Below are 23,616 nucleotides of genomic sequence, written 5' to 3'. Positions count from 1 at the left end.
CGGTGCGGCGGGACGTGATGCAGCCGCTCCGCGTCCAGCAGCGCTCAGAGCGGCACGCATATAAAGCTGCTCGGCGGCTCTCCGCTCCACTGACAGCGTGAGAGGAGGCGGACACACAGCTGCAACATGCCCGATACCGGAGTGGGGATCCAGCAGACTGGAGGCACCTCAGCACCACCTTCCACAGGTAACACCACTTTCTCAGGCTTCTGCATTAAAAAGCTATCACAGTCTTTAGTTTACACAACAGATCTGACAGATATAACGTTATGATTCGTAGTGGGAATACATCTAAACATGAGATAAACAGAGGATATCAGACAACTTTATATCAAGATTGAAACTTTATGTTCAGCTCTGCCTTTGACTGAACCTTAAATACTAATCAACTATCTTTTTTCCATTTTTTTTACTTTCTCAACTGATTTTAAAAGATTTCTATTCTTTTCAGCAGCATTTTTGTGGTTTTATGCTGCTTTTCTTTAACTTTCTCAGGTTTTTAATGCACTTTGGTTGGCTTTTTCTGTGAAATAAACTTGTTTTGCCATTTGATTTTCAGGTATTTATTTATTTATTGATAATTTCTATATGTGCAATTACTTCTGGAGGAAAAACTGGCAAGCTATTAAGCTATACAGCAAATTATTCATATTATTCATAATGTTTTTAGGATTTTTTGTCATCATTTTCATCAATTATGCTGCAAAAGTCAATACTTCACTGAAAGTACCAGACCTGACATAATATACATATATACATATATATATATGTTGAATGGGACAGATTACAGAAAACAACACATTTAACGATGATGTGTTAATATTTTTTTTTGCAGGTGTCAAATTCTTAATCATTTCTTTTTCATTGCACCTTTCATTTACAAACTCGAACAATTTGAAATCAAAGTTTAGCGTTTTCTGGGGACCACCTCTTGTAATACTTTGCATGCATCCTGCTGTTCTGCGTTCCTCTCTGTCCAAATGAGGTCAGCCCAATCCACAGCTCGGAGCCAGCCCGACTTTACGGTGCCAGTCATGACCCTTAACCCCGTGGTGTTACCCTGCGGACAATGCCAATACCTCATTTGGCACAGTGTCTCTTTCAGTGGGATGGGATAGCAACTTACGCACAGGGTTATGACAAAACACGAAGGGGACTATTCTCACTCAGCGATCCAGATATTAACTTTCCCAATCGAATGTTCACACACACATGCACTACTGTGTATGGGTAAACACACGCATGCACACAAACAGGCTCAAGTGGACTTTAGGGGTGGAACAAAACATCAATACGGCAATATTTATATCGTATCGCTTTCTCTTGTGATACGCTTATCGATACACTGCAGCCTTCTATTGATATTTTTATTAAAACATGCCGCCACTCTTAACAGATTCCCCTGACAAAGTCACTACTTCAGACCTCTTTATGGCTATTTTTACTTTGGAATAGATGCGTTTCAGTCAGTGTGTGTGTTACAATATTGGAATTTCTAACTTTGATACGATACCTTGAAAAGTATCGATGTGTCAATGCAATGTTTGATACCACTGGGAAAAACTGATAAAACATTGAGGGCATAAAATGTTTGATTTTTAATCAAATATAAGTATAGCAAGCCTTGCGTACTTTGTGTTAAGCACAAAGCCTCGGTGGAGACTGCAGCGGTATGTGTGTGTGTGTGTCAGAAGGAAGAGAGAGCAAGAAATTACATCTGGTATCAGTATTGATACCGTGGGAAATGAATATTGAAAAAGTTTCAAATATTTAGTAATGGCTTCCATCTGTACTTTTCAGAGGGAAAGCATCCCAACATGAATTCCAAGCAACAGTCTGGTAACGGGTGCAACCACCAGGGTTCAAACCAGAACCATAAACCAGAGACTGTAGGGGCACCTGAGACTCAGGTCCTCCCCATGCCAATCCCAGACCCTCCCATTCAATACACCAAGGTAAGCTGCACCAAACAGGCAAGTGATCCACAACTGATGGTAGAGAAAGGCAAGAGGTGAAGAATTCTACATAATTTACCAATAAGACGCTCAGGATTTAGGGATTTTACTCAAATATGTGTATCAGCAGCGGTTGGCATATGTTGGTTTTGGCTTTTGCTGTCATAAGTATGGTACTGTATGCAGAAAACTCCATTCCAGTGTGATCCTTGTATGCGTTTTACATCAGGCAGTCAAATGTTACAAAACGTCAAAGTTAGTTACAATTCTCTTCTCAATTTTGAGTCACAGATTGGGTAAAAAGTTAAAAAATTGCAGTTTTTATTGGTTTTGATATTTCCTTTTACCCTCATCCTAACATGCATTAAGTATCCTGGGGGCAATATTCTTCAAACCAAATGTGTAGGTGGTCTGGGATGCATGTGACCACATTCTTTCAGCAGTGTGTTCGCACATGTGTCCTGGGCCATATTGAATTCACCTGACGTCCTCTGTGAATCAAGAAGAAGCCACAACAACAGGCAGTGTGGTTCAAGTGGTTCACTGTAACGTAATGCTTGGGGCCTTTGAACCTGCCGGTGTTAGCAGCAGATGTTGCTGAACACTGTCTGTTTCAACTAACCATTGAACTAATACCCACAGTATCACCAGACTCCCTTACAAATTGCATGATTTTAAGAAAATCTTGTTGAGTGAAGAGAAACTTTGCAGAACAGGTATGACAAATTCAAAATCTCTGCCTTCTTGTAAATTCAGCATTAATTGCGTATCTTAAGTGTGTCGTGCCCCCCAAAATGTATCAGTTTAGCACTGAAATTAATTTATGAAAGAAGACAACATTTTTTGGGATGGTAAACATGTCAAATTTAACAAATACTGTTAACAGTAACCAATATAGAGAATTGCCTTGTCACCCTTGGAGAAAGTCCCCAGACTTCCTTTAAAAATTGCTCAATTTTGTGAGTTATAGGGTTTTGCAAACTTTACAAACTTTGTGAAACGCAATCTACAGTAAATTCTTAATAATTTGGGCATATCTTATTGATTTGGCAATATTGTACACATACAAGAGAATGCACCTGTTGATAAAAGGTCGAGTTGCCCTTTAATATGGCATTGTGTCCCAATTTACATTCATGGTTTGTGTCAAAAATCAACATGAAAAATGTGGCGTGTCGGCTTGTAACTAGAGGAGAATGGAAACGTGGTTTTAAGAAGATGAAACAAAAGGAATGGGGGGCAATATTTACTGGTCCTTTATCAGTCAGGGTACTGTTGAAGGTAATTACATGAAAATACTCGTCAAGCTTTACAGCATGCAGATGCATCTCATAAAAAATATCAAGAGCAGACAGAATGAAGCCCACTAAATACAGGTTATTACCCCTTAGAATGGCCTTTGATCTTCTCTGAGGCAACAAGCGGGGGAGGTGCAACTTTGTACTAGAAAACGTATCTGTTTCTGTGTGCATTGTTCTTTACTGATTCTCCTCTGATATCTTAGTTGTTCATCAATAACGAGTGGCATGAGTCCTGCAGTGGAGGGAAGATTCCTGTGTATAATCCCGCCACAGGGACTCTGCTGTGTGAAGTGGAGGAGGCTGACAATGTGAGTACATCACCAAAAAATCAAGTGTGTTTTAAAAAAGGGGGTTCATTAGTGAGTTATTCCTGATGAGTCAAAGGTCTAAGGGTAGAGAGTATTGTGTGCTGTACAGATATTAAAGCCCCTCAAGGCAAATTTGCCATATTGGACTATTTAAATAAAATATACTTGACTTTTGTGACCACCTCCTCCACTCGAACCTCTTGTAGGAAGATGTCGATAAGGCAGTGAGGAGTGCCAGAGCCGCCTTCGAGATGGGGTCACTGTGGCGATCCATGGACGCCTCAGACCGAGGTCAACTCCTGAACAGACTCGCAGACTTGGTGGAGAGAGACCGGCTTCTACTGGCAGTGAGAAACACACACACACACACACACACACACACACACATACACACAATAATAAATCACAAAAGTATTAACAGTGCTTGTATAATATTGCTATGCTTTTAAATTTTTAGACACTGGAGGCTATGGACTCTGGCAAAGTGTTCCTTATGGCATATTTTGTGGATTTGATGGCAACAATCAAAACCTTGAGATACTATGGTGGCTGGGCAGACAAGATTCACGGCAAAACCATCCCCGTAGGTGAGTCGCACTTGTAATCATATCGGCACCAACCGACTTTTAATGAGATATTATGAAACATTGGCATGTTTAACGATTGTGTTTAAAATAAACACTAAAGCCATAATGTCTTTAAAGCTATCATGAATTAACTATTCATGTGTTTTTTTTAAGATGGAGAGTATTTCACTTACACAAGACATGAACCCATTGGAGTTTGTGGCCAGATCATACCTGTGAGTAGAAATACTAGAGAAACCGGATACACTCAATAATGGCAAAATACAGTTGTTTTGTAGGTATTCTTAATGGTATTTTAGAGGTTGTAACGTCTTGGAAGATTAAAAAAAAATTGTTGATGACATCCTAAACATTTTTTTACATTCAGCGATATTGCCAACTGTAATTGTCAATTGACGTCTGCATCACATAGTAAATTCATCATCATATAAATGCATTTAAACACACAACTTGGAAGTCTTCATGTTGTTGTAACTCAAACATGTCCATGTATTTTGGCCGACAGTGGAACTTCCCGGTGATGATGTTTGCGTGGAAGATTGCTCCTGCTCTGTGCTGTGGGAACACTGTGGTCATCAAACCTGCTGAACAGACCCCATTATCAGCCCTGCACATGGCTGCCCTCATCAAAGAGGTACTTGGATTACTGCTGTTTCCCCCCTGATAATGACATATGAACAAAGAACATGCGGTGAAAAGCCATAAAGATGCATTTAGAAATGATTGAGACCTTTGTATCTGTGAAAGTAGAGAGGCCACTCTAAATTCTTAGTTAAAGATGTGTCATGGCTGTTATTAATCCCTCCATCTGTCTCCGTCTTTAGGCTGGGTTTCCTCCAGGTGTGGTGAACGTGGTGCCTGGTTACGGTCAGACAGCAGGCTGTGCCATTTCCCACCACATGGACATCGACAAAGTCGCCTTCACTGGATCTACTGCTGTTAGTATCTTTTGAATGAATAGCAAGTTTAGCTTGTGTCTCTTCTCTTTTTTGTCTTCTTTTCCTGTCTGTCACTCTTTCGCCGTAATATAATTGTGTATATCACATTGTTATCATTGGTTGCCAGGTTGGGAAACTCATACAGAAGGCTGCAGGTGACAGCAACCTGAAAAGGATTACACTGGAACTCGGTGGAAAAAACCCAAATATTGTCTTTGCTGACTGTGACTGTGAGTAGTTTTATTTATTTATTTATTTAACAACTGGATTTGTTCATATTTACTTTTTAAATGGAGTGATTAGGACTAACTGTTATTAATTATATAGAAAAACTAATACAATCATGATGATGGGGCATTTGTTGGGGACAAGATAATAAAAAAGTGTAAAAGTGAGTAAATGTTAATGTCAGTGCAAGTAAAATAACAATACAAATAAAATACTGAAAAATAATATTGAGGAGTAATAAAACGTAAAATTGCACCTTATATTCTCAAAGTAGGAATGTACACTGAAAAAGTAATATAATTACAATTAGTGATATAATACTTAATTTATAATGTTGTTTTGTCCCAAACATCTTTATCAAAAATTGTAGCTTCTGTAATTTTGATATTGCACTTGGCCATATTGCGATTTTGATAATATTTTGATTAATTGTGGAGCCCTAGTAATGATCTTTTTAGAGGTTCACCGTGTGTATATACTGTATACTGTATGACAGCAGTTTCAGGGACTGCGTTATTCAGTGCACTGTTGATGATGGCAATAAATTACTGAAAATAAGGGATGCACGATAATATCGGTGTATCATCAGCATCAGCTGATGAAGGCTTTATAATGTTTGTTGGCCAGAAATGAACATTTCTGCCGTTGTGACAGGCCAATAAGATCAAGCTTTTTAATTATGCACATGCGATGCAATCTCTTGAAGTACTTGCCCAGTGAATGTGAACATTGGCATGCAATCAAGATAAAAATAGACATAAAAATATGTAAATTTCACTACAGGAGAGCCTTGATTTTTTTATTCTGCTATTGGGGAAAAAGTATGTGCATATATCTGTATTGGCATCTGCAACTGGCCAAAATAAGTTAGAAAATATCAGCATTTCAGATGATCAACAAACGTGCATCTCTACTGAGTGAAAATGTCATCAGTGAACATAAAAGAATATTTATTAATAATATTAGAACATAAATTGATGCACAGAATGAAGTTCAAGTTTACATAAAGCAAGCTTTAGAAACTTAGCTTGAACATGTAAAAACAAGACTATGCAGACCGTGGTCCATGGAGGGATCAATACAGCACATGTTCAAACATATTTGTAGGTGCGACTCCAAATTCCAAATGAAGTTCAAACAGACTGCACTATGTCATCCTTGTTACGTCCTGTCAACAGTGTAGCTGCAGCATTTTAGACCATATGTCCATGTGTGTCCTGCAGTAGAGTACGCAGTGGAGCAGGCCCACAGCGGCCTGTTCTTCAACCAGGGTCAGTGCTGTCTGGCTGGATCCAGGGTGTTTGTAGAGGAACCGATTTACGAGGAGTTTGTCCGCCGCAGTGTGGAGAAAGCCAAATCCAAAGTCCTGGGAAACCCCCTGCTGCCGGGGGTTGATCAAGGACCACAGGTAGAGGACGCAGTCAGACTCCTGCTTCTACTTCACTGCAAATCTTACCACAAAGAGAAACTGATTTGAGCTTCTGTTTTCTGCAGATTGACCAGAAGCAGTTTGATAAAATAATGGAGCTGATAGAGAGTGGGAAAAGGGAGGGGGCCACGCTGGAGTGTGGGGGGTCCGTGTGGGGTCAGCAGGGACTTTTCATCCAACCCACCGTCTTCTCAAATGTCACGGACGATATGCGTATCGCCAAAGAAGAGGTACTGTGTTCTAAAACACACACCTGCACAGACACAGCCACACACATTACAAACATATGGATTATCTGCGTCCTCTCCCTCCTGTGCTCTCACTCTCTCAGATTTTTGGTCCAGTGCAGCAGATCATGTGTTTCCATAGCGTCCATGAGGTCATCCAGAGAGCCAATGCCACACACTACGGCCTGGCAGCGGGAGTGTTTACCAACGACATCGACAAAGCACTGATTGTGTCCTCTGCTCTGCAGGCTGGCATGGTCTGGTAGGAATCAGTGAATCTAAAGTGTCTGCTGTGCAAATCATCACATAAATCTCCCTTAAACTACTACAAGACTTTAATAAAATGTTTTCATTTATCACATGTAATGAGGTGAAACTTTCTCCTCTTTTAAAGGGTGAACTGCTACAATGCCATGAGTGCTCAGTGTCCCTTTGGTGGCTTCAAGATGTCTGGGAATGGCAGGGAACTGTGAGTGATGCCATATATTATCTCAGGTTTAGCGTTGCTGGTCGACAAGAATGTAGTTTGATATTAAAGGTGATGGTGGGGCGGGATGGGGGTGATGGGGACACAATGAATTTGCAGGGCCGTCTATAATAAAAAATAAAAATGGAGTAAATGGATTCAATATAAACATTTTTTTTCTTATAATAGTAATGTCACATAAAATAAATAAGCTACTCACTCAGTATTCACTTATAATGACAATGTTAGTATATTTGTAAAAAATGCCAGCTACCATTTCCAGTGTCAACAACAAACCATTGAAACTCAGTAATTGTCTCATTTCAGAGAGTTTTGTCCTTTACACCATGATCTTTAAATGATGATCAGTTAGAGCATCTTTTCAGGAAAATTAGCTGTTAATAAAAACATTGACCTGAAAATGCAGAGTTGGTGAGAGTTTTTTTTAGCCCAGAGTACTGTCTGCAGGCATGCTCACAAGCTGCACATAGCCCCAACAGCCTCCATCGTAACACGTCCTCATACCTAAACAACAGAATAGGTCAAATGCCAGTGACTCCCCGAACCACATACAGTATTATGATACAGTATGTACTATATAATCTTGTGAAGTGGTCACAGTTTGAAATATGCAGGTGCATTGTGAAATGATTGCAGTTTCGTTAGGTTTTGATGTGGTGTAGACAGGTCTCTGTAAAGATGTTGTGTAGACAGGTCTCTGAAAGGATGTGGTGTAGACAGGTCTCTGTAAGGATGTGGTGTAGGCAGGTCTCTGTAAAATGTGTGGTGTAGACAGGTCTCTGCAAAGATGTGGTGTAGACAGGTCTCTGTAAAGATGTGGTGTAGACAGGTCTCAGTAAAGATGTGGTGTAGACAGGTCTCTGTTAGGATTTGGTGTAGACAGGTTTCTGTAAAGATGTGGTGTAGAAAGGTCTCTGTAAAGATGTGGTGTAGACAGGCCTCTGTTAGGATGTGGTGTAGACAGGTCTCTGTAAGGATGTAGTGTAGACAGGTCTCTGTAAAGATGTGGTGTAGACAGGTCTCTGTAAGGATGTGGTGTAGACAGGTCTCTGTAAAGATGTGGTGTAGACAGGTCTTTGTTAGGATGTGGTGTAGACAGGTTTCTGTAAAGATGTAGTGTAGAAAGGTCTCTGCAAAGATGTGGTGTAGACAGGCCTCTGTAAGGATGTGGTGTAGACAGGTTTCTGTAAAGATGTGGTGTAGACAGGTGTCTGTAAAGATGTGGTGTAGACAGGTCTCTGCAAGGATGTGGTGTAGACAGGTCTCTGTAAAGATGTGGTGTAGACAGGTATCTGTAAAGATGTGGTGTAGACATGTCTCTGTTAGGATGTGGTGTAGACAGGTTTCTATAAAGATGTGGTGTAGATAGGTCTCTGTAAGGATGTGGTGTAGACAGGTCTCTGTAAGGATGCGGTGTAGACAAGTCTCTGTAAGGATGTGGTGTAGACAGGTCTCTGTAAGGATGTGGTGTAGACAGGTCTCTGTAAGGATGTGGTGTAGACAAGTCTCTGTAAGGATGTGGTGTAGACAGGTCTCTGCAAAGATGTGGTGTAGACAGGTCTCTGTAAGGACGTGGTGTAGACAGGTCTCTGTAAGGATGTGGTGTAGATAGGTCTCTGTGAAGATGTGGTGTAGACAGGTCTCTGCAAAGATGTGGGTAAAGATCAGGGCAAAACAGTCTCTGATTTTCTGTTGCTTTGCCAGCCTGAGTCTCATCTCAACATTAGCCAGGAGCGGCCTTAAACTGTCTAGCTCGTGGGCAGTGCTGCTCTTTCTTCTTCAATGCTGATGAATTTAGGTCTACACAGCTACATGTTTGACTATCTAGAGCTAGACTGCAGCTCTGATTGCTACCTGCTGCTGAAACATGTTATGTCAAAATGTCATAAGAAAAATAGTATGATAAAAATAATGTATTCTGTGGGTAACGGGGGCGGGACTAGATAAGCTTTTGCTTCTCCCGCTTTCCCTTTCGGTCATCTGTATTGTATGATTTAAACTAAGATGATGTGTGATGATGATTGATCTACCTGACATGCCCGAAATAAATAAATAAATAAATAAAATAAATAAAATGTACGGTAGTATTTTAGTACTAGAACTGAAGAAGCCTCTTGGATGAGAGGTAAAAGTCTTCAAGAGACTAAAAGTCCAGTTGCCTACGATATAGCACTTAGAATTACCATGACCTGGATGACTGAGAACCTTCATCAGCATACTTTAGTACATGTAACATTGCACCTAAACATATCACAAGTTCCTGTACTAGTTTTTCTTTACATATCTGTTGTGTTTGTTTTTTTTTTTTTCATTCCAGGGGGGAATATGCTCTTCAGGAGTACACTGAGGTCAAGGCAGTCACCATCAAAATCTCACAGAAGAACTCATAATGCTTTCATATCACTGGACTTTTTCCTGCCACCTGATGGCTTCAGATCCTCCACATTCATACAGCACTGGGATGTTTCATATGCCCCTCCATGAACATTTACTCCTGTTTTTTCTCCCAAGATATTTCTATTTTTTCAACCTTTTGTCAACATTGTGCTGACTTCCATGTTGTCCCTCTAGTGCACTATCTCAGATGTATTTAACGGTTTAGTGGACAGCGTGTTCTCTCTAGTAGTGTCTTTTATGTTTGTTAGCTAAAGGGGTAAAGAATTAAATAGCACTTTGCCAGAAAATAATTATTTTAATAGGTGTCATACAAAAAATAGAAAGACAATTTACATACTACTTACAGGGATTTCCAAATGAAATCAATAAATCTGTCGACCTTAATCAGTAAAACTGATTGCAATGCAGTAAACATGACCATTCTATCTATCTGTACACAAAAAGGAACTGTTTTGTTTTGCATTTTGTTGTAGTGAAATTAGTAATACAGATAAAACAGTCATATCTGTGTCCATTTATTCATCTGTTGAAACTGAGGATACGGTGGACGTTGTCACGTGATTTTTTTTCATTACACTAAATTGAGTAATTGGCATGTAATGATACCTTTCATAAATTGATGTAGAATCATCACTTTTCATCAGTCAATAACATTTAAATTTAATTGAAAAACATGATTTGTTTGTGTTCAGTTGTTGGTATCGTCTGGATTTTAGTCCTTGAGTCTTATTGCCTTGGAGGCCCACCCCGACCTCTCCCTCTCCCAGGCCCAGGTTGAGGCCCCCTTGCGTTTCCAGGAGGCCCTCTTCTTGGCCCCGGGCCACGGGTCACTGGAGCTCTGGGGTTCGGAGCAGCCAGTGAAACTTCCTTTTGCAGATGAACTCCTTTCCTTGCTGCACCTGGCTTAATTTTGGGAGACTTGCCGCCCTTCTCGATTACAACATCTGAGAAGACAGATGGAGAGCAAAGAGTGAGCGGTGAGGCTAGTCAGGGGTAAATTGGCCGATAGCATGTGCGATAGAGGAATATGCAGGTGTGTGTGTGTGTGTGTGTGTGCGTGCCTGTGTGTGTACCAGGTGGAGGTGGCTCTTCCTCGATGGGAGGTGGTGCCAGAGACTTGTTTGGCAGCAGGTCCTCCAAGTCTTTCATCACCTGATTAGTGCTGTCCTTGTTGTTCCTACGGTTCTTCTCCTCATCTCGAGCCTAATTCATCCACCAATACATGAGCATTCGATCATTTTTTGGGGGGGAAAGGGGAAAACAAGGGAAACAAGGAATTTAGGATAATACTTAATCTTACAGGTCCGGAAATGTCATGGCAAGTAGGTGGTATTCACTAAGCAACGTATTTGAAATTTCTTTGAAACCATCCCCAAATTATCACAATAATTACCTCAAATGTATTGAAAATTAGGCAAACATTTTATAATAATAATCTGCTATTTTGCCATTAAGCAGCTGATAAATAGATGGTAATTTCTTTAATACATTTCCAGGAAACTTCCAACTGGTTTCTGCTTAACTTCAGCTGATCATGCCATTTTAATTTTCAACTAGTTATTGTCTAACTTCCCCTTATCTCAATTTACTGTGCTGCAGAAATTGGACAGAAACTAAGTGGAAATTTAACTGCAACACCTCACTAAAATTTCATTGCCTGCTGAGGGAAAGTTAGACAGAAAATAGTTTGAAATGGCATGATCAGCAGAGGTTAAGTAGCAACCACTTGAAGTTTCCTGGAAATTTGATTAAGAAACTACCTGCTATTTATTAACTATTTATTGGAAATTAGCAGAATTATGTGTTGATTGTGGGGGTATTCTCAAAGAAATTTCAAATACGTTACTTGGTATTTACGATCTACTTACCATGAAATTTGCAGACCTGTAAAATGAAGCATTAGCCAATTAAGACAGAGCAAGAGGGCGCTCGTACTGACCATTTGCATCTTCCTTTTAAGGTCCAGGTTTGCTTGTTGGTATCCTTTTGACACTGCATTCAGGTAGTAAATGGCCAACCTGTAAAACAGAGACACAAAACAACAGTTTAGACCAGAGTCAGGCTTTTGGACACAAGGCTGTAGACATTACTGCCCTCCTAAGTTTTATGTCTTTACTTTCTAGAATTAGACACACTGACTGTTTTTATAATTTTTATTATCAATATGTATGCATTTTTTCTACTTAAGGCCAAAAAATAAGATAAAGTCACTATGTGTAGGATTTGAAAATGTCTGACTTTGGTGCCCCCCTGTGGTAGTATAAAAAAGACAACAATACAAACCACTAGGTCCAATACGCAGAGGCGAGTTTTAAAAGCTTCTTTTTCCCTTCCTCTCCAGTAAAAGGGAAACATTTTCAGCTTTAAATGTTCTCTTCTTCAGCAGACAGCACTGTATTTAATTTGATATTTAAACGCTACTCACGCCATGAGGAGGACAGCAGGCATGATGAGTCCAGGGTTGGTGGCATATGTAAAAATGTTCCCTATGAAGGCTGGCAGGTCCTGTTCTATAGTCTCCATGATCACATCATACATCTTTGCCTGGCCACTGTGGGGGAAACATGGAACAAACACAATACACTGTTTGTTATACTGTTTGTTATAAAAGCTGTCCAACTTGTAAATGTCATACAGTTTTAGAATGTACTTGAGTGACCTGCCAAGAGACTGAAGGTGAAAAGTAGCTTTACACTAAAAAGTGACTCATTGGAGATGTCTGCACCTGCGAAAAACACGGATGTGCTTGGAGTTAAATGCTCATGTTAGCATGCCAACATGCTCTGAATGGCACTGCTGACATGCTGTTGGTAAGATGTTTAGCAGGTATAACATTTATTTTGGGAATAATATTAGTTTTAGTTTCATCTAGCGGTGAGGTGGCAACCAACTGAACACCCCTCATCTCACCCTACTTTCTAAAAGCATGAAAGGCTTTCTGTAGAGCTATTTTGTCTATTCTGGGCTACTGTATAAACATGGCGGTGCAACATGGCGGACTCTGTGGAAGAGGACCTGCTCCCTCCTTAGATATAATAGGATCATTCTAAGGCAACGAAAACACAACAACTCCTAGTTTTAGATGATTATACACAAATGAAAACATAATCATGAATAATATCTTCCAATAAATAGATCCCCCTAATTCCCCCCAAATCCCACAAACTCGACTCCTCAATCATATTTCACTATCATGTAGTATCCTCTCTCCTACTGTGTGCAGCTCTTACTGACCTGAATGGGCCACAGTCGAAGGATGGCGACAAGGTCATGATGGTATAGACGACAGGTAACAGACTGAGAAACAGCACAAGCAGCAACAGGCCCATGTAGAAGTTGTTGGATCGTGAGGCCTTGAAAACTCGCTCATGAGGAACGTTACAGCACATCACTGCCCAGCACTGGTAGTACATCGAGGTCAGGAGACGCAGAACGTTAAGACCCACCAGACCTGGAGCATAAAATGCTCCCATCCTGAGGAATACAGCAGGGTGAGCAACTGAATCAACCAACTGTCAACTAATCATTTATATATATCCATTGAGTTTTTGTGGTTTAATATGATTCGAATAAGTCAATGTCAACAGTGAAAGGAATAACAACACACCACACTACTGGAGAAAAACAGTGTTAGACTGAGTATGTTTGAGGGGCAGGGGCAAACAAATAAATAAAAAGGGCACCCTAGTGGGCACTTTATCATGTTTTCTCCACTAGAAGGGCACCCTAGAGAACACTCTACTATGTTTTCTCCACTAGAGGGGCACCCAAGAGGACACTCTACTATGTTTTCTCCACTAGAAGGGCACCCTAGAGAGAACTTTATCATGTTTTCTCCACTGGAAGGGCACACCAGATGGCTCTTTATCATGTTTTATCTACCATAGGAGCATCCAAGAGTGCACTTTCGCAGTGTTTTTTGAAGAAAACAAATAAACCATGCAGATGTGAAGTAATTCACCATATCATTCCTTGATTGAAGATGAGCCCGAGCACATTCCCACTGATGTCAAACTCTCCATATGAAGGCTGGAATCAACACAACAACATGATTAGCATGCACACCTGAATTAATAAAAACCAGGCCATACACTTAACTCTTCCCCCTCTCTCTACCTCTATCTCTCTCTGTAATTAAGATCTCAGTGCAGTGTCCTGTTTCACTCAATGTTAGGGATCAGCTGTCTTGCCAGATGTCATTGTGTAGTATCAGGTTGACTTGGACCCAGTATGACCAGTGCTGTACACACACAGTGTTCAATAGTACCTGAATGGCATAGTACAGTATAGTATAGTATAGTATAGTACATAGTGATGTCATAAAGACTCATGAAATGATACACCCACTTGAAATTCAGTCACAACACTTAAGTTAACAGAGGCACAACTGTCACACTTAATTTTATGTAACATGGTTTACAGCACGGGACATAAGACGTGTAATGTTAAAAGAGTTAAAAGAAAACATAATGAATTCATTACTTAATTTGACCAACCAACCAAAAACAAACCCACGTCATGTACATGGAAACAGACACCTAAGTACTCACAAATCCGGCCTCCAGGTCCCAGCACCAGCAGTAGTTCAGGAAGCGCACAATGACAGCTCGCACAAAGTCACCAACCAGGATGGTCAAATAAGTCACTTGAATGTCCGACACAATCAGCTTCACAAATTCCTGTAACAAGAAAAGAAAAGGAAAATGATTAAAACCTAACACAGACTCAAGCAGGAAAATCAGACATTTAACCTCTTCTGCTTGATTAAGTAGAGGAAGGATGCTGCAAACAGACTAAAAACTGTGACCACTGCAGCTACTACAGTGTTTAGTATGATACTACTGACTATTCCCACTGCAGTCTCCCAGCAGGGTCCTCTGATGACGTCAGCTGGGTGCACAGCTGGAGGCGGCACATCTGTTGTGTTGTAGAAGGAGCTGTAGTTGGCATGGTACTGACTGTAAGTCCATTCAGTGGCATTTTTGATTGACTTCTCACTCTCCAGCTTAAGAATAGAAAACGCATCATAACATAAACTCAAGGCAAGTCAGACTTTATTTATTTAACTCAGTTCACACAGAGAAATATATACTTTATGGGATGGTTTTAAAGGAACAGTTCTACATTTTTAAGACGTACTATATACTTAGGTCTAAGGTTAAGGCGAGAAGGCTGCCAAGCCATTGGCCACAGTTCAAAACTGCATAGCTGTACCACTGGATGTTTTTAGGGAATCTTCTGGATAATTTCCAGTCATGTTTTGGTGACAACAGCAGATATTTCAAGCCAAAAGAAAATCTTTTCCTCATCTTAACCAAGTGTTTTTTGTGCCGAAACCTAACCAGACCATAAGTACAGCATTGTCATGACATAAAGTAGGAAACTGATCCTGAAGAAACATAAGCCGCTTAAAGAAATGTAAGGTTTCAACATATACATGGTTTGCAGGTGAATTGCTTGGAAACAAACATATATAGGTATATCGTTTCTCATACCTTGGCAGTAACCTCGTCAAACAGGGCAAAGAGGAAGGTGTAAAGATTTCCAAGGAAAAGGGCAAAGATTCGTCCCAGCTGCCACTTGAGGGCGATACGAGGGTGATAATCTTCTAATTCTGCGATGGTTTCAAACAGAGGAGGACACACCAGCCCCAGCAGAGACATCACAAACTCCACCTGATTGAACAATAGAAGGGGGGTTGACTATTTTTTAAGCCTCAACACTACAGCTCAAAATCTCCTTGTTTTCTCTATAAATAGATAAACAGAAAAATCATTGTTGAAGTGTAAAAGGTAACAAAATATCAAAATGTCAACCTACCTCGTTCTTTTCAAACCATGAGAGATTTTCATTATCCCTCTTTGCAAACTCCTGAGAACGTTTCACCACAAAGTAGATGAGGTACCCGCTGCCTCCAAGGCAAGAGATGATCATAAAGTTTGCCAGAACCCTGAGGAACCGTCGCAGATGGATGTTCTCATCTTTCTGGTTCTCCTGTTCATCCACAATGGATTCCTACAGTGGGGAAAATTAATCCGTTGAGTTAAAGTTACAATGACTTGATATTTGACACTTTTTGACACGTGCACACTGCAAACTCTTTAAACTAAAACATTTCTTGTAAATGCATTGTATCATCATCTGTGAAGGCTGCTGTTGGTGAGGAATTGGACGCCTGCTAACCTTAAAACTGGTTGTAATGGAGGCATATTTATTGTCTGCAGTCTCAGGGTTTCCTATCAGGTAGTCCCAGCTGGTGAACATCTTCCAGCTGAAGGTGAAGTCTCCCTCCTCCGCCCCATCTCCTCCTTCATTTGCGTTACGAGCCATCCTGAGAAGAGAAAAAGACCAGAAAGAAGAGATAAAAAACACCCAAACATCTCAATCTGTATACATGTACATCTGTTAATCTGCCTTACGTTCGTATGACAACCATCAGGCTGTATCCAAAGATTCCAACGCCCACCAGCAGGTAAGACAGGGGGAGTCTGAACTGCAGCAACCCGATCGTTCGCTCGTGGTCGTAGTAGCCGTAGAACAAAAAGGAGTACTTGCAGTATCCCTGTTGATGAGGTATTTAAAGATATATTCAGACTAAAAGTACAGATACAACACTATGCCAACATGTCCACAATGACAACGCAGACCTGCTGACAGGAAGAATTTATGTTTATCATGTTCAACATTTGCCAATTAACACAAAAACCAAAGTACAGATGATGGGAATATCATTAGTATTAGACCAAAGTATTTGTCAAGGCTTTGAGATTTAGTTGTTTTCTGTTTTCCTCATGTATCTTGTTGGGATTTACACTTCCTGTCTTTGTGTTTTTTCCCACCTTTTTTGATTCATCTATTAGTCTTACCTGCCTAGTGTTTTTACGTTGTGTTTATCCCTCTCTCTTTGTGTCCTTGTGTTATCCTGGTTTGTACATTTAGTTTTTTGCTTTTGGTTTTGGTTTTGTTTTGGTCTTGGTTCTTGCTTTTGTCGTCAGCTTTTTATTGCCTTCCTTTTGTTTTGTAGATTCAGTTTTATGTTAATAAAGCTTGCTTTTTGTTACGTCTTCCTGAATACCTTAAGGTACTATGCACAGGATCCATTGTCTCCACACTTCCCATTCATTGTCTATGTGGGAAGCCGTGCAATGCATTCTGGTAGTGGCGCATGGTGTTTTAAGAGATGGGCATGGGGTTGGCTGCACCTCATTTGCATAAAGTTGAAATCTAGCTACTTCAGGCATTGCAGGGGCGTCCAGGATGACGCAACACCTCTGGAAACTGCATGGCTTATTTCTTGCCTAAAATGTCTTCAGAAACACATTTAGCTGATCCATTTTTGTAATATCAGAGAAAGTTTCCAAACAAGCCAACATGTTGGTCCAGTTGGAAATCCTGGAGCAGCGGCCCAGGAGTAGCATTCGTCAAGTCAGGTGCTTTTTGCGTGGGTTGCCAGAGGGTGCAGTCTGTCTCGATTAAGTGTGCATATGTAGTACATATGTAAATATCATCCACCTATCATATTCACATCCTATTATGATAAGTAATTGATAAATAAAGCTCAGATCCTTACTCCAAACTCAAAGAGCACAGAGTAGTCCATGGCGGTGGGCTGCTCCTCTCGAGGCACAGTTTTCCTGGGAATGGAGCCATAGGGAAGACCCATAAGAATCTGAACATAGAGGGGAGAGACGGAGGTGAGAGAGGAGGCATTACATTATGTTTTACCTGATAACGTATTATGGGAGAGGCTGTACCTCAGGTAGCATCACCAGGCCAAACATGAACCCAAACAGGACCAGATTCAGACCGTACATCCACCTCAGAAAAATAAAGTAGGATGCCACTGATGATCCAAAGTGACCTGAGAATAGAAATGTAGTGACAGGTTTTGGAAAGAATACATTTCATTTGTGTCTCAGTGATTATTTCTGATAATGTCACAGCGGTACCAACTTTCTACTTCCTTTATCTTCCTCTCCCAGGGGATACAGGCTGTTTTGAAGTTTTCAAAGTCACGTTTAAACTTGATTAGTTTCTGAAATGTAAAGTTTTAAGTGGTTATTTCCACAATATCAGCCTCAATATAAAGTTTGTATTGTTCTAGATTTAAATGTTTGAAAATGAGCAGATTACCTTAGACATCATGACTTTGAATGCGTACAGCTTGCGGCCTCTTCCTTTCCCGAGAGCTCCTTCAAATTTTTCAACAAACTCTTGGGCCTCTCTGTCGGACCAGTCAGAAAATGACAATCAAGTAAGCGACAATTGATCCAATGATCCTAAACCTAAGCCAATGAATGAATTAGTTAGTGGTAGCAGGATGTAGAGAAGACAGGTATGGGATGCCTGTCTGATTGATGGTACATTGTATGTGGTAAGAACATCGGGAGGAAGTTTTGGCAAGCAGCAGGTCAGTCGGCCACAACAGCATGCATTAAATAGTGTCAAGCTCATGAAAAAGTCAAGAAAGCTCACCTATCAGGTTGCCTTGCTTACACTGATCTGTACATAAAGAAACACACACGGAGTACACACACACACTAACCTACACAACCCCCAGCTTTGGTTCTGGCAAGGCAGCTAATAGTGTTTACAGTCTTATCACACAGAGGAAGATGGGTAACAGGCTGAAATGTAGCCAGTCTCTGTCCAGTCCAGTTACTGCTGCTGTGTGTTTTTCTGAGATTATCATTATCATGTGTCTACGGAGAATAGAAATAAATATAAAATAAAATTGTGAATGTGGGAGAGCAGATTTCTGCCTGGATCTTATTATTTTCAGGGGGCTGAAAGGCTGTGATTTTGTGTTGAGTGCTTTGACTCTGTGCAGAATTAAGTTTATCTGAGAGAATGTGCACACTCCACCAAAAGTCTTATTTGTGTGAGGATTATAATGTCCACATGTCCAATTTCCTTTAAAAAATTATTGATTTGATTTGAAATATCTCCTTAAACAAATCTACTTAGTGTTTGTCCAGAGCAATTTTGGCTTTGTGAAGTTTACAGCACTGATAAAGAGAAGTACCAAGCAGCTAAAGTAGCGATAAAACAAGTTTTAATAAATGCATTATCAACATCACATGTACATGACATGAGTGATGCCATGAAGGAAAGTGCTCGTAAGAAAGAACAAAAAACAAATCAGAAACGAGCAAAATAACAGCAACAACACAAAATAAGCATGAAGAACAAAATGCAGGAGCAACAACCAGAAAAACAGAAATCTCGAGCAGGCAGAGGATGTGAGTTAAAGTTGGCCACTGTTTTGGCTTTTTGTTTTTACTTGAGCACCACGAGTCTCCTCTTCATGCGCCACGGTTGGTTCCTTAATGTAGCAAGCACTTTCTTCTTCTCCTCTACCTGTTCCTTCAGGGCCTCCATCTCTCCCTCTGACAGCGAATCGTCATCAGAGTCAGAGTCAGAGGATGAGCTGATAAAGGGAAAGACGTGTCACGTTCCAGGACTTTGACAAGGCGCTGTAGAAGCTAAATCTAAACCTCAGACACCAACATCAGTGCAACTCAATGAATGTCAAGTCTTTAAAAGGCATCCTGGGTTGGTCCTGTGTTTCTGCCTTTATTGTCAATCTGCTGTTTCACTATGAAGCTCCAGAAATGTTTTGTGGACTACAAAACTTCGCCCAACTGTCCATTAGCATGGGCAAGTTGATAGTGACTGAATTTTCATTTTTGGGCACATATCCTTTAATTTATGACCAAATACCTGTCTCAACTTTGCTTTGTTTAGTGCTATTTAGAAAATGTGGGCATGCTGACCTGTTACACTAACATTGTGCACACTGTCTGCCAAACAACTGCATGTTAACATGATGACATTAGCATTTAGCTCCCTAGTTTGTACTACTTCTGAAGGCAAAAGCATTTAAAGTCCTTGTGAGGGCACACAAACCCTGCTTCCTTCCTCAACTACGCAAAGCTGGACAATCACAGTGGGTTTGAATGTCAGATTTTGGCAGTTAACTTTTCTGGAAATCAGGGATGCGTGCAAATTTGTATGCCCCTTTTCGACAACACATGCCATATCACGTTCTGGTTACATGTATATAACTACTTTCATGGCAAGAGGTGGTGGAGTTGCACCTTGGGATCAAGGCTGCCAAGGCAGCAACAGCAGTTCAAGACTGCGTTTCAACATTTTTTCGACATTGATTCTCTGTACTATTTGACCATCAAGTGGTTCTGATGGAGCACACTGGCAGCTCAAGTCTATTGTTTTTTTCAAGTTATTGTGTCTATTTTGTTGTAGATTGTGTCTCTTGTTATTTTTTACACATTTTTTTCCATAATTTTTAATTAATGTGTTGGTGTCTGCCACAGTTTTTCATAGAACCAAGGGGGGCGCCGAAGTAAGACATTTGCAAATCAAACACAGGATGGCTTTAAATCCAGTCCCAAAACTTACAGGTTGCAATTTAAAGTTAAACATTAAGATGAGGGATGAAGTATTTTGAAAGGTTGTTCACAAATTAAGTGATTATATTACTAGTTGAATGAGTGAACTGGTCGATGATTAAAACCTTCTTTCTTGACATTGGATAGTCTGATCCGGTAGTTAGCAGCTTTTTAAAATGCAGCCAACTACCAAACACTCCCAATGAAACAGTAGCATGACGTGTGTCACGGGATGATTTGTCCTGTTGCCTGTGCAGTCCATAATTAATGAACAAATGAGATTACACCATCCATTACATCAGCCTAAAATATAACCATAACTGAGTTTACTGCCATTTGTAAAACATTCAGTTGGATGATGGTATCATGTTTTCTGGTGCTTGGAAGCTCAAACTCACACAAAAATACAAAAAAAACAAGTAGTCCAATAAAAGTATTGATGCTATACATGCAGTTGTTGATGCATCAATACCATCATTAAATGTTTCTCAATAACTTTTCTGTGTACATTACTGCTTATATACTGCTATACCAGATATACTGTAAATGAGAAATATTCAGGGAAATCAGTGTGTATTCTGTGCTTTAATAATATTAGCATAATATGAACACTGTTAATGCTTTAACTCCCTGAATATTTGCCACACAGCTTCATAACAGAGTCTGTCAGGGGTCTGAATGGAGAAAGCCCATATGGGTGTGTGGAGCATGCAGGTAGGCGAGAGACTCTCAGAGAATACTGCACCTGCTCAACTTCCCATTCTTCTTTTTCTTGTCCTTTTCACCACCTTTGTTCTTCATCCCTTCTTTCCCTTTACCATTCACCTTCTTCTCTTTATTCTGCTCATCTTTCTCCTGTTTGGACACGGTCTTCCCTCGTTTTTTCCCTTTCCGTCGGTCGTCTTCGCTCTCCTCATCGCTCTCCTCCTTCGCAGCTTTCCTCCTGGAAGCTTTTGAGCTTTTGCTTTTCACACTGCGGGTGTCCTCCTCTTCGTCTTCATCGCTGTCCCGGGGTTTGGCCTTCTTCTTCCGTCCTCTTTTCCTCGGTGACTCGTCCTCATCCTCCTCTTCCTCCTCGTCATCACTGACCGGTTTGGCTTTGCGTTGTGGTTTGGCTCTTCTGTTTTTAGCTCTCCTCCTGGCTTCCTCTGGGACAAACATACAGTATGTATATTTTAGATACGTAGCAGAAACATTCATCCATCAAGTGGTGCAACAGAAATATCACATACAATTTTCTCCCCTGTTCAGCTGCACAATATAAACAAGGCTAAGAAAATAGGCTAATGCCTCAGTTTAAGATTATATTCATGCCATACATGTAAGAAAGTGTAGATTCTCGTGATTCTATTCATGCAAACCATTTCAGAAAAAAACACATCAGCAAGGTACAATCAACACACAAACAAGCTAACAAACTGGCATGTACAAGTTTTGCCACTATACTTATTTCACGGCGGACAATCTCTACACCAGGAATCCTGAGGTGGCAGTGTTTGATTGACAGCTCATTTGAGCAGATATTAGCTTCTATGCCCTACAACAGCCAATCAGTGATTGTGTAGAAAAGTGACCCACTCTCTGTTCTTCCTCTTCTCTCCTAAGCCACTTACATGCCAGCCTTCAGGTGACTGATGCATCATGTAGCCAATGAGATTTCAAATCCAGTAATACTCAGTTTATATGAGTTTTTAAAGCCCTAGACTTAGAAATTATGTCCGTTTATGTGGTTTTATGCGTTTTGCTCTTTGAATAGTTTTTTTCATCTAAGCACTTGTTTTTGAATGTTTTATATGCGCAAAGTTAGTATTGATAAGGAAATAAATGACTATAATGGTTTTTGCCCCTATTACTCACAGGGGCAATTTGAGTGTTCATTTTCAGGGATATTGTTATCTAAGTTGAACTTGGACCAAGTAAGAAGTAGGCTTATTTTTGGATAAAAAAATTTAGGCAAGAAAGGTTCATCAACAGCTGTGAATTAACTTTGAGCTTGACTGGGAAAATTTTACATACATTTCCAAGAATAAGAACAGGTGATTGGAAATCAAAGAGAAGATAAACACAACAAGAATCCTCTGAAGTCATTCCAGACAGATTCTTTGAAAGAAATGTTGTGAAGTTTTTAATCAAAGAAAAGTGATAGAAAGGGGAAAAGATCAAGAAAGCATTAATTAATGCTTTCTTGCTAAAATAATTTCGCCATCACACCATAACAAATCTTCAAGATGCCCAATGTAAATGTTTCCTGATGAAAAGCAAACGAAAAGTGTTCCTGGTGACTCACCTTCACTCCCACTGTCCGACGCAGCATCCACGTCCATCCCAACTATGAACATGTAAAAAAACACACATAGATTAAGGAATAAATCGCAGATAGATATTTGTCACCTATGAATGAATGTAGAAGGTGAAAGTCAAAAATGAATTGTAAGAAACAAATAAACTTTGTTTAAACGTTTTTTAACAAAAGTAGCATAAAAAAACATCTTCTCACCATCATCGATCTTAATTATAGTATCGTTTTTCCTCTTTGGAGGCATTTTCTGCGTCTCCTTTAGTTGTTTCTATCCTCCTTTTCTCCAGTTAGTCCTCCTCTTCTCTCTTCTGCCTCCTCTCCAGCCATGAGTTACTCAAGTGTGAGCAGCTGACACACTTGTGAAGGTCCTGTGTCAAAAAGCCAGGATACACACACAAGCACACACACACACACACACACACACACACACACACACACACACACCGAAACAGGTGTGCCTTTGTTTAGGCAAAGACTGGACGCCTTGACAACCATCAAAGACACACAGTCCACCGGATGATAATCAGGAGAGAACAAAATCCGTCAGACAATGGACTCGTCAATCAAAATGCTAATTAACATTTGAGTGAAGCAACAAGAGCTTGTATAAAGTCAACATGCTTTAATCCACAAGTTTATTCAGATGGGACAACGGCTAAAAATATATCATCCTCACAAAATGTACGTGATGATACAAGAAAACCAAAAACTGATGGTTGGAAAGTGCTGTTGTGTCCCAGTAAGGAGACACCAGAGTAAATGTACTGTACATAAAGGTCGGACCCAATTAAAGTAATGGTGATGAAAACTTGAATCCTGAGTGTAATGTGAAACAAGTCACTGGTGTTTAAACACTATATCTGTAACTAGGATTGGTCTATCTTAAAACAACACTCACATGCCCATATGTGCAGTGAAAGAGTTTAAGTGTTTCTTGTCTCTTTCTGAAGCAAATCCAAGTTATGCAATGTGGAAGAAAATCCACGCTCGTCGTTTTAATTTTGCCAAGTATGCTTTTACATACAAGGAATTTGTCTTGGTGTTTTGG

General features: G+C 40.2%; 2 protein-coding genes across 2 annotated transcripts; one reads left to right on the top strand and one right to left on the bottom strand.

Moving 5' to 3' along the window:
- The first annotated feature begins 16 nt into the window (after window positions 1–16).
- Window positions 17–10,359, top strand: LOC311261564 (aldehyde dehydrogenase 1A1-like). Its single transcript, XM_084360328.1, has 14 exons — window positions 17–187; window positions 1,801–1,955; window positions 3,460–3,564; window positions 3,771–3,911; window positions 4,022–4,151; window positions 4,305–4,366; window positions 4,657–4,785; window positions 4,976–5,089; window positions 5,217–5,319; window positions 6,541–6,725; window positions 6,812–6,976; window positions 7,078–7,235; window positions 7,368–7,442; window positions 9,778–10,359. The coding sequence occupies exons 1-14, from the start codon at window positions 127–129 to the stop codon at window positions 9,848–9,850; spliced, it is 1,656 nt and encodes a 551-aa protein (XP_084216454.1). The 5' UTR covers window positions 17–126; the 3' UTR covers window positions 9,851–10,359.
- A 221-nt stretch (window positions 10,360–10,580) lies between these two features.
- Window positions 10,581–22,879, bottom strand: tmc2b (transmembrane channel-like 2b). Its single transcript, XM_084360327.1, has 20 exons — window positions 22,767–22,879; window positions 22,557–22,598; window positions 21,015–21,417; window positions 19,141–19,287; window positions 17,991–18,081; window positions 17,811–17,892; window positions 17,612–17,718; window positions 17,428–17,526; window positions 16,277–16,419; window positions 16,041–16,188; window positions 15,678–15,872; window positions 15,353–15,532; window positions 14,704–14,862; window positions 14,408–14,536; window positions 13,819–13,886; window positions 13,092–13,331; window positions 12,283–12,408; window positions 11,797–11,875; window positions 10,931–11,060; window positions 10,581–10,801 (listed from the first exon to the last, which is right to left on the bottom strand). Exons 1-20 carry the CDS (start codon window positions 22,810–22,812, stop codon window positions 10,584–10,586), a joined length of 2,832 nt encoding a protein of 943 aa, XP_084216453.1. The 5' UTR covers window positions 22,813–22,879; the 3' UTR covers window positions 10,581–10,583.
- Between the last annotated feature and the right edge of the window lie 737 nt (window positions 22,880–23,616).

Source organism: Pagrus pagrus (assembly GCF_965226575.1).
Source record: "Pagrus pagrus genome assembly, chromosome: 8".
NCBI lineage: Eukaryota > Metazoa > Chordata > Actinopteri > Spariformes > Sparidae > Pagrus > Pagrus pagrus.
Note: the sequence above shows the minus strand (reverse complement) of the source record. Positions and strands in the feature narration are given on the sequence as shown.